This window comes from Physeter macrocephalus, chromosome 8 (assembly GCF_002837175.3).
Source record: "Physeter macrocephalus isolate SW-GA chromosome 8, ASM283717v5, whole genome shotgun sequence".
In the NCBI taxonomy this organism is placed as follows: Eukaryota; Metazoa; Chordata; class Mammalia; order Artiodactyla; family Physeteridae; genus Physeter; species Physeter macrocephalus.
The window spans coordinates 93,642,471-93,658,228 of NC_041221.1; the positions used below are offsets into that span (position 1 = coordinate 93,642,471).

At 37.3% G+C, this 15,758-nt stretch overlaps 1 protein-coding gene across 2 annotated transcripts in view; it reads right to left on the minus strand.

Annotated features, from left to right (window-relative positions):
• Positions 1–15,758, minus strand: part of KIAA0825 (KIAA0825 ortholog) — a 467,916-nt gene that overhangs the window by 231,648 nt on the left and 220,510 nt on the right. For both annotated transcript variants that reach the window (XM_024123740.2, XM_055086663.1), the window contains 4 exons: positions 14,759–15,167; positions 10,512–10,671; positions 6,299–6,457; positions 4,418–4,512 (listed from right to left, as the gene is read on the minus strand). In XM_024123740.2, the coding sequence (XP_023979508.1) occupies positions 4,418–4,512; positions 6,299–6,457; positions 10,512–10,671; positions 14,759–15,167 (823 nt within the window). The remainder of the gene's footprint in view (positions 1–4,417; positions 4,513–6,298; positions 6,458–10,511; positions 10,672–14,758; positions 15,168–15,758) is intronic.

The following is a 15,758-nucleotide window of genomic DNA, read 5'->3' on the forward strand; positions in this document are numbered from 1 at the left end:
ACAGGCATTTTAAACATACAAAGCTTAATTAACCTGATTTTCATCCAAATGAATGAATATGCATGTAGATAAATTTTTACTTGATATTTTCCAGGATACACTTCTTATTCCAACATGACTGTTGATCAAACACCACCTTTAGAGAATACCTACTCTGTGTTCATCTGTCAAAGGCTAACTTTTTCTCTGCATTCTTATTCCTAATTTGTTTGTTAATTAATCCAACAAATATTACTCAGAGACAGCTATGTGCCCAAGCGCTAGTCTAGGTACTGAAGACACGGTTGGAATAAGACAGCCAAGGCACTCTTCTCAAGGATTGGACTTTCCACCCTGGAGGTGGGGGGGCGGGGGGGAAGCAGGGTTAAACGACAATAAACAGAAACTATGATTTCAGGTAGTGATAGCTCAATTGAGAGAGCACAGTGAAAGAGACTTGGAGCATCACTTTAGATGGGTGATAAGGAAAGACCTCTCTGAGCAGGTGACTTATGCCCCAGATAGACAAGATGGCACCAGCCATGGAAAGAGCTGAGGGAACTCCAAGTAGCAAGACCCTAAAATAGGGAAGAGTTTGGAGAATCCAAAGAACAGGAAAGGCAATGAACTTAGAACATCATCTGAATTGGAGGGACGTGTTTTGAGATGAGGCCTGATGGTAAGCAGAGGGCCCATCCCGGCCAAGGACTCAGGCTGCCACTTCAAGATTCATTCTGACTTTGCAGTCAGCACAGAATCAGCTTGTGGAACAAAGGTTAGTGTTGTCTCAGATACACATATTATTGGCACCACCATATCTCCTCTTTCATGTACCTGAACTGTCCCTCAAGTGCTCATCCCTTGAGTCTTTACCTCCTACGTGGCTCACCTGGTCTTTAGACCTTCTTCCTTGCTCATTTTTTCACTGCTTGGCTTACAGACTCATGGGCCTGCTGCCTGGTCTCTGACCTGACACTTGTTCTGACCCTCATGATGGGTTTAGGCCTGGAGTGTACATAACCTCCATATATTTGACCTCAGGTATAACCTGACTGCTCCACCTCCCACCTCCAGCTCCCTACTAATCCCAAATGACCTTTACTGTTTCCTTACTTGGCCAGACACTAACACTGCTTTCTGCTAGTGCTACTACTTTTCTAAGTATGTACAGTATTTTAAACTTTCAAAACCACTTCATATCCTTTAACACTCTCTTGATTGTGTCAACAATCTCTATGAAGTAGATATATAATTATCATCACTTAATTTTAAAGATGAGAAACTCCAAAGTTGACTAGTTTAGATAACTTTCCTAAGGTAAGCTCACAACAGGACTGGCCTGAGAACCCAGGAATCCTGTTTTCCCATTTCCATCCTGTTTTAGAGGTGAGGGAAATCTTGTCCATTCAGGGTATTAGAGTCTTGAGAGAGTAAGTCCACAGATGGTCTGCTTATGATATTGGATTGGAAGGCCAGGCACAAAGGAATTTAGGAGGTGAATAGAAAGGATTCCCTTCTCCTCAACTTTTTTAGTATTTGTGTATTTGAGTTCACTTTTGTTGTGACATTTGTTTGTGACAAATGTTTGTTCCCAGACAACATTTGCAGTGCTATATATGAACTCAACCATAGTGTAGAGATAGATTAGTATAACTTTATTACCAATTAAAAAAAGAAAAAAGGGAATAAGTAACTTGTTTAATTGGTGACTTTTGGAAAAAAGAACTGAGCATATTCAGCTGAGCTGCTCTAGGTTTTCATCTTTGGCTCTGCCTAACCCCAAAGATCATGGTTGTACGTAAGAAGTATCACTTTTTGGATGTAGGATAGCATATATAATTCTCATTTTAAAAGCTCAATGTTCTGTGGTCTAATTTTCAAATACGTAATTTCAAATAACCATGTTGTCAAAAATTCAATGCTGCACTCTAGAGCCCGAGAGCCACAACTACTGAGCCTGCACGTGTAGAGCACGTGCTCCGCAACAAGCGAAGCCACCGCAATGAGAAGGCTGAGCACCACAATGACGAGTAGCCCCTGCTCACCACAATAACGAGTAGCCCCTGCTCACCACAACTAGAGAAAGCCCGGAAAAAAAAAATTGAAAAAAAAAAAAAATTCAATGCACTATTTTTTTTTTAAATCAGCATTTCAGATAAACCCAAACAAGAGAGTCTCTCAGAGAAAATAACAAAAAAAATTTTCCTTACCAGTTCAATATTAATCAAGTCTCATAAATAACACTCTTAAAATAAATGGGAAAGTGCTAAAAGAGATGAAAAACTCTCCGGGGTCTTTCATCCTTCTAATGCAGCTCAATTATATTCATTGTAGCTTGTGGTGTGTGGTAGTTTAGAATAGAATGGTTTTCATACCATTCTTTAAGAATCTAAGAGATTCTAGCTGTTTCTGTTAAAAATTCATGACCCTGGGACTTCCCTGGTGGCGCAGTGGTTAAGAATCCATCTGCCATGGCAGGGGACACGGGTTTGAGCCCTTGTCTGGGAAGATCCCACATGACGCGGAGCAACTAAGCCCGCGCACACAACTGCTGAGCCTGCGCTCTAGGACCTTTAAGCCACAGCTACTGAGCCTGGGCACCACAACTACTGAAGCCCACGTGCCTAGAGCCTGTGCTCAGCAACAAGAGAAGCCACCGCAACGAGAAGCCCGCACCGCAAAGAAGAGTAGCCCCCGCACTCCACAACTGGAGAAAGCCTGCACGCAGCAACGAAGACCCAACACAGCCAAAAAATAAATTAATTAAAAAAAAAAAATTCATGACCCTTTTCGAAGAGAACTGTTTTGATCTGTTACTTCTGGCTAAATTTGTAGGAGTTCTTTTCCCCCACTCATTCCTCCACATAATATGTCAGGGAAATAGACTTTAATAGCTATCAACCTAATTGAGGTATATAACTAAAGTTGTTAAACAAAAACAACAATATGCAATTTGGGGTAAAACACAAATTCACTTAAAAGTGAATATTATACAGAGCAAATGCAGTAAGTTTTGAAGGATATGTTGCCCCTAGCTTACCATTCAGTGGACTGGAAGCAGCAATTCACAGCTGAAAAGGCTTAGTAAATTATAATACAGTTAATCTACATAAACTCAAAACTTTCCAAATAGCAGGGAAAAAATGACTTATCTTCCCTAGTTTGTTTCCAGATAGACATTTAATACTGGGTAAACATTATGTTAGCCATAGATTCAACAGAAGACCTGGCCTTTCCTCCACCACCCCTACCTCTCATCTCTCCAGGCAACTTTGGAACAGGTTAGGAACACCTGTGGGGGACTTGTGCATTAATAGGGTACACTCTGAACTACTACCTGCCAAGTGGTAAGCTTGCTGAGAGAAGGCTCTGTCCTTGATGGGGAAGTTTCTGGATTGTTCAGCTTTGTCCATGATGGGTGGGTGAGCTTCATTCAGGGGTGAAATATTAGGACTATCACTATGACGACACATCTAAGCTACCGCTTTTCTTGGCAATAAAGCTGGCTTTTTTTTAAAACCTCCACCTGGGAAATACTAAAATCTCTCTCTCAAGGTATTTTCTTATATGCACCTAGATATCTCAAGGATGATTTGACAATTCTAGTATGTCACTATCCTTATCGTCTTTTATGAAAAATGATACTTTATATTTTTTTCAGAAAGATAAGAAAACATACAAAGATCATAAAGAAGATAAGTGAGTGTAAACAAACAGATAATACCTGAAGAATAAAAGCAACTGCACATATATATTTTATGTAAAAATGTATACTTGATAGAGAAATGCAAATTTAAAATTTACACCTTACTGTTTTCAATGAAAACTTTAAAGGTATGGGAAAAAGCCATATTCATTGATCCAAAATATAAAGAAAACATTTATGCTTTTGTGCAAAATAAATTACATGTATAGACTCCTAGCCTGAAATCACATTATCATTTTATTGGGTTGTCCTGGGGTGTAAGTGCATGTGTGTGTGCGTATGTGTGTAAAGTAGTATGCAACTGAGACTACAGCAAGACGGTGCCAAAATAACTGGCTGAAAAGCAAAAAAATTCAATCATGACAGTTTTACTTAGATGTTTCCCCTGATTAGCTGATTTGGCTTGGCATTTTGTATGCATTCATTAAATTGTTGTAAACAAAGGCATAGTATTATAATGACATTCAAATCAATAACTTTTGGTGTTTACAACACAAACTCAAAATATTTAAAATTTAGACTAAAATCAACCAATTTCATCTCAGAAAAAGTTTTCCTGCCTTCTGAAAATGCTTACTATAGAACAACAGCATTCAGAAGCTATACTTCATATAATTTAAAAAAATATATATATATACATATACATACATGCACACACTCACATACAACCTATTTATAAAAGATATATATCCTCTTCCCCCGCCACATGCCCCAAATCCCCAATCTTATTACCTGTTTTTGAGCAGTACATTGAAGGTCGTCTTCTCCAGTCCCAGATAATTTGGCAGCAAGTTTGACCAATTCCAGTTCCATTTTGTGATAGCTGACTGTTGATAAATGAGAAGACGCTATTGTTAGTTATTAATCAGAGTTAATATGATCAGTAAATTAAAGCTCCAGCTGTGATAGACTAACTAAGAAGGAGGGGGGTCCAGAACAAGGACTTAGACAGATAACATCAATCATGTCCACAGAATAAGGTTTTTATTCCAATAAGACAGCAATTAATTTATAAATCCATTTGGGGATGTAGTCATTATTTATAAAAATATAAATCAATTTCTTGAGTCGTTATTCTTCCAAGAGCTAATGAAATTTGCCCAACAAGTTTCTCTGAAAGGGTGACTCTTTGTAGAGCAAAGCTAAATAATTGGCAACTTTTTCATGTATCAATTTATAGTTTTTTGGGTTTTTTTTTTAGCACCCAGAAGTTTGATTAAAAAAACAAAGATGCAAGTACTATGGCTCAAATTACAAGACACAGTTTAATTAGAGTATGATATTAATGTTTTTGGTTAAGAACCCGCTTTAAATGGGAAATTATAAGGACCTGTAAATGTAAATAACATAAGTACTTATTTTTTTCTCATTTAATAGATAATTTCACCACAGAGTAAGGAGAAAAATTACAGTGAAAGATAATCTCATAATTCAGAACTGAATACAACATACCATTTATTTAAATGAAGTGAGGATAATTTAACAGCTACAATGATTATTTATGGTTGGAGGAATCTAATGTACAACACAGGAAGGCAGCCGATAAACTTATACAATATATTTGGTTTTAAAGTATTATAGACGCTTATACCCCTTAACACTAAATAGTTTTGATAATAAGCATCCAGGCCAGTGTTTAAAATCCAACAAGAACTATGCCCTGTCACCTGCTGATTAATGGAGCACTACAATCCTGTCATAGAGCAGGAGAATTCTGCCCCAGGTTGTCAGCATTTGAAGGTCTTATTCTACTACAGTATTGATGAATGTAGACTAGGGTTGTAACAGGCATGGTAAAAATATTATCTGCATCCCGAATTAGGCCATTGTCTTAATTCTTATTTTCGTCAGAGCTCTAGGTCAAGCAATCCTTCTCTTCTGCCCTGTTAGTTCAAATAGTCTGTCAGGAGGCTATTGGGAAAAGGCACCAAAAAAAAGAACAAAGCAAAAGCAACTTTAGGTTTCAAGTCCTTTGGAATAAAGATGATCTTTTTAATGTGACTATGAAACATGCAGCTGAAACAATGGCATTATCTGACATTAAAAAAATGTGTGGTGTTTATCACATTGACTTTATTCCAAACATCCTGACTTTAAGATCGTTAACAAATTCATTTTAAATTCGGAAATGTGTTTAGGGTTATAAAACAGCAAATTTACCTCATGCCACTTAAAATAGGAGCTCAAAGCTCTATTTACAATCAATTTTAAACTATTTTATAGTTTACCTGATAAATTAGATAAATTCATAAAGATTGCAAGGTGTTTTGTGTATTGGGAGATGGGGGAAGCCAGGGAGGGGAAGACTGTCAGAAACACGGGGTTTCTCGAGGCTGCCGGAGACACAGCCGAACAGATGCCCCCTCTGCCCACAGTGAACTGACCAGGGCAAAAGTCAAAGTTTACAGACCAAACATATGAATCCGTTTGACAAATAGAAAGAAGGTAAAATAACTTTTCCCAAGTCAATTTGTGCAAACAAGAACAAGGCCTTTTGCTTCCTAGCCAAAGAAGCTTATGAGTAAATATTCAAACACAAAGCACTTTTTTTCTAACTTGTGTAAAAAAAACTCCACAAATTTTAATTAAATTTACTATTTAATTTCCACATACCTGATCAAGCATGTTTTCGCTAAACACCTGGTACACATGGAAAGGGTTAAAGGCAGAGGGCTGATCTTCCATACTCCTCAAGGTCATCTTTAAAGGTTGGATGTGTAATGGCTTTTCCTCTGAACCATTCATAGAAAACAGCTGTTCTTTTAAATAGTCCTTCAAGGGAAAAAAATGACAAGTCGTGATGGTAGGAAGCATATATTCTCTTTAAGAATAAACGGGTCAATATCCAAACCTACCCTTTCAGCACATTTGCTACATTACACAGTATTATTTGCCTCAGGACAGAATACATTTTCAGAAGAAACATAGCAGAGTACATACCAATCAGGATTACAATAAACCCATCAAAAACAGGTTCACTTAATATATAGGATCGATTAGAAAACCATTTAACAAACTCTCACATAATGAATGTATGCTGGATATATCAGAATCTTTTTTTTAATAGGCATTGTCTTGTCATTTCTTCACATATTAACATGTCTGGTTACCAAAACTTAACTCGAGTGCATGACTATTCACAGTAAAGACTGTTCATTCATTCATTAAGTGTAGTTGCTACCTACTCCATGCTCAGTAGAGTACTAAGTACTCTGATAGTTCCCTGCAAGCAGTCTCCCTCTATGTAGAATTAATTATAATGCAAGCTCCTAAACTCTAGTTTCACACTGTGGACTGAAAAATATCAACGTTCAATAGAAGCTCAAAGTATGTAATTTTAATTTTACCCCCAATGCCAGTGACAACCTGGGGAGGAAAAAAAAAAAGTCAATCTACTGCTTTATACCTCATTTTCCATCCATAAACAAAAAGGTGAATAACCATAATCTACTTCATAAGACTCCTTCTGGAAAATGATAAACTTAAATGACTAAAAGTTTCCCACAAACTATCAAATACTTAATAAGTCATTTAATAAATAATATAACAGAAATGTCCTCCTGATTTTTAGTGTGTCACAATATAATGTTTTCTTCAAGGTTAGGGTTAGGACTTAGGTTCAGAAAATTAGAGCTGAAAATGACTTCAGAGGTCATCTTGAAAACTCTTACTACTCAAAGTCCGATGTGTGGATCAGCCAAATGAGCCTCACCTAGGAGTGTGATAGAAAAGCAGAATCTCAGGCCCAACCAAATGAGAATCTGCCTGTTCACAAGCTTTCCCAGGAGATGAGGAGGCACATGAAAGTTTGAGAAACACTAGCCCACACTACATTCAGTGGTTGGCTCTGAAAGGTCAGAAGACAAACTTGAGGTCACATACGGGAGCTTGGTAGCATCACTAAGAAGCCAGACCTCTGGTCTCAGGTCACTGTGTTTTCCCTGTGCCTCTGTAACTTCATGAATAGAGAATGCCTGCTGTACTCACTGTAGAAGGCAAATTTCAGATCCTAAAACCCTCCATCTCGCAATTAAAAACAGTGCTTGACATTTCTTAAACCTGCTCATTGTGGACCATATCTTTTTTAGAATGATTAATTCTGTAACATCTGACAGACACAGAGACTCACACGGACTCTTATTAAATATTATTAGATAACAATAAAGCCATCAGCAAAGAATTAGATTTAGATTTTTGAACAGAAACCATTTTTCTCCATCATGATTTCTGAAAGTAAAATTTTAAAAAGGAATAAATTATTCCCCTTTCATTGAAAAACTGCTTTGTTTTGGCTAATAACAATCGTTCTCACTGTTTCCCCTTACGTGGCTATGTTTTGGCTTTTTTTGTTTCCACAATTCAGAAAAGAGAAAGTGCTCTGTTCTGTTGCAAGCTGTGAACACAATGGTGTTTTCTCCTGTGTGGATTTCTCTGACCTCTGTGCTATATTGACACTTGTCACTACCCCTTCTCAAAAGCCTCAGATTTTCTGTGGCATCACTTTAACCAGACATACTGCTAATGTGGTCTCTTTCTTCAGAAGAAATACATTTTTCGTTGAACATCCTTTCTTGAACATACTCCCTGTGCCATTACATCAGAGCTTATTCCTCTACCCATCGCTTCTCTGTTGCTCTCCACTGAAGAGATACACTGGCCTCATGAGCTCAACTACCGTCCTAGTTGAAAGCCACCAAATCTACAGTCACAGCCTCTTGTATCTGTGCTTCTGGCCAGCATCTTCAACTACCATTTGGACTTTTATGGTCGGACACCTTACCTTTATCTCAAACATTTAAAATCTCGTCTTCTCTCAAAACTTCCTTGTCTCTCAATAGCACACCCATGCTTCCACTCACCCAGGCCTGTACGCGTAAATGCTCTGTATTTATGTTTTCGAACACTATTTAGCAGCACACCTGAAAGTGCTAAAGACATGACGCCACTCATCAAATGAACAAACGTCACGGTGCAATTTACCTACAGCATAACGATGCCTCACAGTATAAAAGCAGCCATAAGTATTATGTTAGTCACTCAGTCACCCTTGTGTTATTTGTGTTTACTGCCTGCTTTGTCTAGGTAGTCAAGGCAGAGGCCTCGCTACTTTCGTTGATTCTATCCTCACCTTACATTATGCCTCTAACCTTGCAGCCCTGCATTTCACGCAGCACAATAAACCAACAAGTACTTAGCTTGCTTTCCCATCTGATAGATGTTGCCATAACAGTAAGTATATTCAGTTGCAGAGAAAGAAAAATCGTAACTTTGAATCAAAATGTGGTGCTACTCCCGCAAAGAGTCGTATGTACATCAGCTCTCATAGCACACCTGTTCAGAAGCGCTTCCTCAGAGTTCCACGAGTTCTATGAGAAAACAGCCTTTGGATTTCCTGAATACAACAGGTGGCCGACAGCCAGGAAATATCCAACTTAATTTTTGTTGATTTTGCTTACTGGTGATTTTCGGATCTTTCTTGTGCTATGGAACTTTGAAAGAAAGGACTCCGCTATCAGTTTGGCAATCTATACCAGCCATTGTGCTCAGAATTATTGTAAATCAACTTTACTAAGGCTCTGAGGGTACTCTGACTACAACATCTGTTCCTCTGTAACCACCACAGTTACTTTGGCCAATCTGGGTGGCCAGGTTAACATGCCCATGAAGACCCTGACTCCTTAATGGAGGTCTTTCAGTTTGCCAAGGCCACAATTTCCTGCTTGCCCGAGATGGAAACCTCAAACAAGCTGTGAGAGATCATTAGCAAGCATGAACAGGTTCTGTTACTTTGTAACAATTGCTACAGAGCTCCAGTCCCTTAAGAACAGGACCTTGTCTCATAGCTACAAAGGCCTCCATCCTTCTCAGGTGATCATTGAAGTTGACTGGTTGATTACCTCTCTGTAAGCCAGAAAACAAGATTTACTTGAAGTAACTTTCAGATAGATAATAGTGGGGAGAACATTTATGTAACTGAGTCCTAAAATCCTGTGGTAGAGTTAATTCACTCCTTGGAAATGTACAGTTTTTAAGGCCTACCTCATGGAGATAAAACACTATATCTTAACATTATTCATATTATACAATTTTTATTATGCCAAGAAATACATTCATGTGTTTGCAAATATAAACATAATTCTAATTCACACTAGATGTCACATTCGAATCCAGATATGTATGATCAAATTAAAAACCTAAGTTAGCAAACTTGTATTGTTTCAAGTAAATAACTGAGATAACTACTCTTTACATTTTTGCTAAAATAGCCAGACACATGCAAGGTCAGACGCTTAACCCAGCAGAGAGGTGAATGAGCATGACATTGGTTCTAATCAGTGTCCCTACATTAATGTATTTTCTTGGGTTAATCTATTTGCTCCCAAATATGGTTCGATATTCTTCTGAAGTTTCTCATTATGTAAGGAAACTTCAACTTCACCAACACGAGTATGACGTCTACAGGAGAAGAGCTATATCTCTCCTCAGAAAATTCTTCATTTCACAAATACCAGATTTTAACATCAGCTTAATGGTCACAAATACACAATTCCCGTACTACACCTCTAGTCTCTACAATTCCGAACTGAGTATATGAACCGTGTTATTGTTTAAACTGTATAAATAAAACCGACACTGTTTCGGTGAAGCTTCTGCTGTACAAATGCAGAACAGCCAGGGCTGAATAGATTCTATTAATAATGCAATATTGAGTTTGGTATTGACTTTAAGAAGTATTATCACCTCCTTGACTAACCCTTAGCTGCCAGCAGACGCTGCCTCAGGCCAGTACACACCTAATTGCTCGGTAAAAAGGCCGTTTCCCTACCTCATTGAGCCGCATGATGTGATAAATTTGCCTCAGGTACTTGCTGCCACCTGGACTGTGGCAGATATCCAGGACCATCATGTTTATTTTCTGCTCAGTCAGTTCAAGAACAATATCTCCTTCTTCTAAGGCTGTGCTTTTCTCTACTGTCATAAATGCACTAAATACAAAGAAAGCATATAAGTATCAGTGGTGAAGAACTGTAAAGATGGAAAATAATCAGAGAGATTGAGTGTGGAGAGTCGATGTAAATCTCAGATTCAAAGCACCTATAAAGACTTTGCTCAAATAGGTAAGCCTTCCCAAAAGGCTGCAGCTCACATAAACAGTGCCTTAGAACTGAGCACCTGAAAGCATTTTTAAAAATTGAATTGTTTCTTTTAAAACATTTCTTTATTGCATTTATACTCCTATCTATAAAACATTTCCCCATTACCACAATTGTTGAAATTGCTATAAACATGGGATGAAAAGAAAACATTTCTTTTTAAAAACATGTAAGAAATAATCTGTATTTTCTCTTCAAGGATAAAGAATATCTTTGATGCCAGAAATAGCTTTGGTATTCTGTCTTTTGCAGATTCCTCTTTACACCTGTCTCACAACACATTAAAGACTAATTAAAGTGTCAAAAGGGGGAGCCTATTATGCTAAATATAGGCTGGGTGCTTCCTGCAGGAGTGCTGACCACTGGGTATCTTAAATTGGCCTTTTGACACTTGTTGCCTTCTAAAAATACATGCCCCCCTCCTGTTCCTTCTAGGTGACAGATACTTAGCAAAAGTCACTACCCTGCTTATCCTTCCCGGAAAAGAGTCTATTATAACCACACCAGGAATGTGCAAGTTATATGTGGGAAAGATTTCTTTTATAAGAACTCATATGCTTATTATTGATTTTAAACATTATTTACATAGTAATAATGGATGACATAATTTTTAAAAAATTCTCAAGCTGTACCAGTGTAAAATTAATCACGATATTCAACTTACATCATACATATTCCATACTAATTTTCTTTTTACAAGTGCTATTAGGATCACGTTAGTCTTTGCAGTCTAAGTATTCTTAAGAAAACGCATGGGTTTCCACTGTTTCCCAGACTGAATGAAATTTACTGTGGAGTAATCAGCTATATACTGCAGTTCATTACTGAGATTTTGCCATGACTATAAAATTCATTCTGCTAAGAGTCAGTGCCGCTGACCTGAAGACTGAACCAAATGATACCCAGCTGCTGGACATTAACTGTTATATTGCTTCCACATGTAGCTTCAAAGCATCCTTCTCTAAAAAAAAAAACAAAAAAAGAACTTTATGATCATATAAGCCTTGCTAAAAAATAAAGCAAATTCTACTCTTAAAGGTATTTATTAGCTAGAGTAAATCTTTAAACAAACAAAAAAGACCTTTTTGCAATAAAAAAAAGGTTTGTAAATATCTTTTTGAAGCTGCATGCAGGCTGCAAGCAAAATTTCTTGTCAGGTTTTGTAGAGGCTGACATGGAAAAAGTTGAGGCCCTCTGACAAAAGAGTGTCTCAGTGTCAGCCCCTGAATTGTATCCTTTCCTGTCCATCACTGTGCAGGTGAAGCAAATGATTGGATTCAGTCAGTGCTATGATTAATGAGTTCCTCTCTGGATTTGGGACTGCCTATCAATCATGTCATTAGGGAGAATGTGCCCTGAAAGAGGCAGACCTTAGCCAAGGAATAACTGCATTAATCTTAATCTGTATATGCACCCAGCCAGCCAAGTCAGGGTCACCATGATGAAAAACAATAATCTTCAACTCGACAAATTACTTTGCAAAGACAGACGTTTCTTTACTTTTTGGCCTGTGTGTTCTCCAGAATCTAAGTTGACTGTTTACAGCTTGAGTGTTACTACAAAGTGAAGGTTATTTTAATGAATAGTAATGTTTTCAGGCAGCATGCAAGACAAGCAATGCTTACAGCTGCCACCTTTCCACTGCAGTTATTTTCACAGTTTCCATAAAATCAAAATTAAATCTGGGTGCAAGTGAAAGAAATCCAGCTAAATGATATTGTGTAGTTACAAGATAATCTTCATGAGGAATTAAGATTTCATTTATTTTAACAGAAGAACTATTTTAAGTGCTTACATTCTCATAGCTGAAAAAAAAAATTATGGTAAAGCAAAGGCAACCCTCCACCTGTATACAGACATCATGGTTTAAAATACATTTTCCTCATGGTATAGATCTATGAACTAAATGATCATCAATTTGTGAGAAATGAGTAGAGATGGAAGTTCATGCGTATATCAGATAATCAACTTGAAATCAAACTCGAGATGAAACATTCCTATAGCACCCCAATCCATAAGAGATTACCCAAAGTGAGTTAATAAGTAAATTTAACTCTTTGTCAAATAAATGAAATAACTTTAAATCTGGATTTTTGTACATTGATATTATTTGAGAAATTGAGAAAGACATAGATAGCACTGTGCTAATTACAAATTACATAATATGTATTCAGAATCTTTGAGGGCTATAAAACATTTTTAAAAATCAATAATTCTTTATTTTGGATGCATGTTACAACAGATAGCTAATCAGCCAAATATTAGCTAGACAATTTCCTACTAAAGGAGATAACCAGATGTGTTAGTGCTGTTTATAAGAAACTTAGACAAAAATTAACTCTTAAGGAAACATTTTTCTTACGGATTCCTGTGTGTAGCCCCAGGTATATTACAGACATTACTTTAAACTTTAAACTCATCTTATTGATAGAGGGGGTCCTAATTCAGCAGTATCTTAAATTTAACTTTATAATCAGATCCACTCTTTTTACTCTGCTTTTTTCTCTCTCTTCTACACCCACTGCTATGGATAATGACGTGGCCTTAATCTTTTAGTCTTTGAATTAAAGCCTGTAAATTGGTATCAAATGCAAATGTAAAGATTAAGGTCACTGTCAATGTTACTAAGCATTTTCCTGACTGCTATTGTTATTCCTACACACAGGATGCTCACAAGTAAATTTCTAGGAGTCGTATGACAAGAACAGGAAAATCATGATTACTTACATTTCTTACATTACTTACATGACTACTTATATTAATTTGGATTAATATAAAGTCTTACAGACTAATATAAACCAGTAAAGAGTATTTGTTATCACACTACTAACCAGTGAGTGCAACATATTTTAATGGTTTATAAATAACAAATGTTCACTAGTTCTAAGCTCGATGTTAAGAACTTTACAAATGTTATTTAATTTTTCAAAACAACTCTACGAGCTTAGTATCATCACTAAAAATGAGGTTTTGAGAGATTCTATAACTCGCAAAAGATGGCCCACTTACAAGGGATTTGTATTTGTCCATCTGATTCCAGAGCCTGTGCTCTTTACCACTACCATGTACTAAAAGTAACAACTTTTAGTTGTTTCAGGCAGAAAGTTATAATAGTATCTTCTAGCAATATGAATACATTTTCAAAGAATGGGAGACCGTGTGTGTGAGAGTGTAGAAAAAGGAGGGGCTGGCTTAGTGAACTGTAGACCATATGAACCATAACTCCCTTATCAATATCATGCAATTCTATACTGAAGACTACTTTTAAGATAGAAGGACTCTATGTACATATTTAAATTCATCAGGGACACTTAAAAATCTTCGCAATACCACAAATCACTTAGCTCTTGGTGACAAACCTATGAGAAGGCTGACATTTTCATACAGAAACAGCTGGGTGTGTTTATAGCTTGAGTGTGATATGCCCCAGTTGCCTTCTGGGATTCTTACATTACCAGATGAAAAATGTGTACCTTTTTGACAATCAGGTACACAGAAAGCAATAAAGAGCCTTTTATATCCATTAATTCCTTCTTAATTTAATCTCCATGGCCAATCCATTTACAAAACGCTCCAGGCTATCCACTAGATACCTGTTTGCACACTGAAAAGGAGTGAAACCAAATTCTCCTGGGTTTAACTACCACCCTTTTAATCAGAAACCTTAAGATGGTGACTAAACAAGTATAATGTTCCAGTGTATCAATGGGGTTCAAATTCTAATAAGACAAGGAACATTAACAATCCAGTTTTTAATGGAATATTTATCTTTTTCTGTATTCATCAAAGTTCCCATGACGCTAGCAAAATGACCATTGCTGCCTATCCAACAATATTTGGTTGTGGTGGTTGTTTATTGGTGATTTTGTTTTTGTGAATGTATTTGATGAAATTCAGTGAAAGAAAAACATCGCTTTACCATTCGGTGCTCAGTTTCCTTGCTTTCAACAATTGGCATTCAATCCAGTTGGGTTTTTGCTGCTCAATGCTCCGTATGACCTTTTGGGTCATTTGATTAGGGCCACTTGTCTGCTCTCCCATGATGCTTTCCAAACACACACAGATTAAACCGAGTTTCTCTTTACTCCATCTGTCAAGGGAGGCACCTGTTAAAAGTTCCACAGTGTTTCCATCCTCAAATATCCGACATATAATTACAATCAAGTTCCAGACAAGCAGGCCAGCTTTTTTTAATTCAACAAAGTTTTTTGACATTTTTCTCTCAGACAGAAAAAAGAAGTATTTAACTGGGGGAGGCAAACATGCAATCACCGTAGGTAACTTGCTGATTACAATAGATACTGCCTGAGCGGCAAGCCTTGTGACGCCTGGGGAAGAAAAGAAAGAAAAGGTATGATTAATATTAGCATTTGTGTTCCATCGCTGTGTTGCTTTGAGTGTTGTGTGTGGATGTCTAATTTTTGCAGAGAAAATTGTTGAGAAGAGCAAGTTCCTGACATATTCCGACAGGACTCTACTGGGGTCCTCTGTAGTACTGCCAAAAATTCCCCAAATCCCAAACTTAATTTTTCCTCCCACAAATGAAGATTAGAAAATTCAGAATTATTACTTATATTTTTATCTACTAAGACCTCAGGTTTAAAGGGCCCAATGTCCTCCTAATTAGTAAATGCAAAGGTACTCCTGCTGGACCCTCTCTGTGGCCTTTGGCACTTCCTTAAGCCTTTCTCCTTTCCCCTGGAATCCATGACAGAATCATTCCAGCTCTTGTTGGGACTGGCTCCTCTTCTTTTAGTTCTTAGCCCAAATGTCACCTCCTCTGAGAGCCTCCCCCCACCATCCCATATAAAGCAGTCCCTTCATGCCCTTCTCAGGCCAGCCCCCAGTCCTTCCCTATTATTAGACCCCATTTTATTGCCTTTATTATAGCACTTAGCATCAGTTAATAATAACCTCCT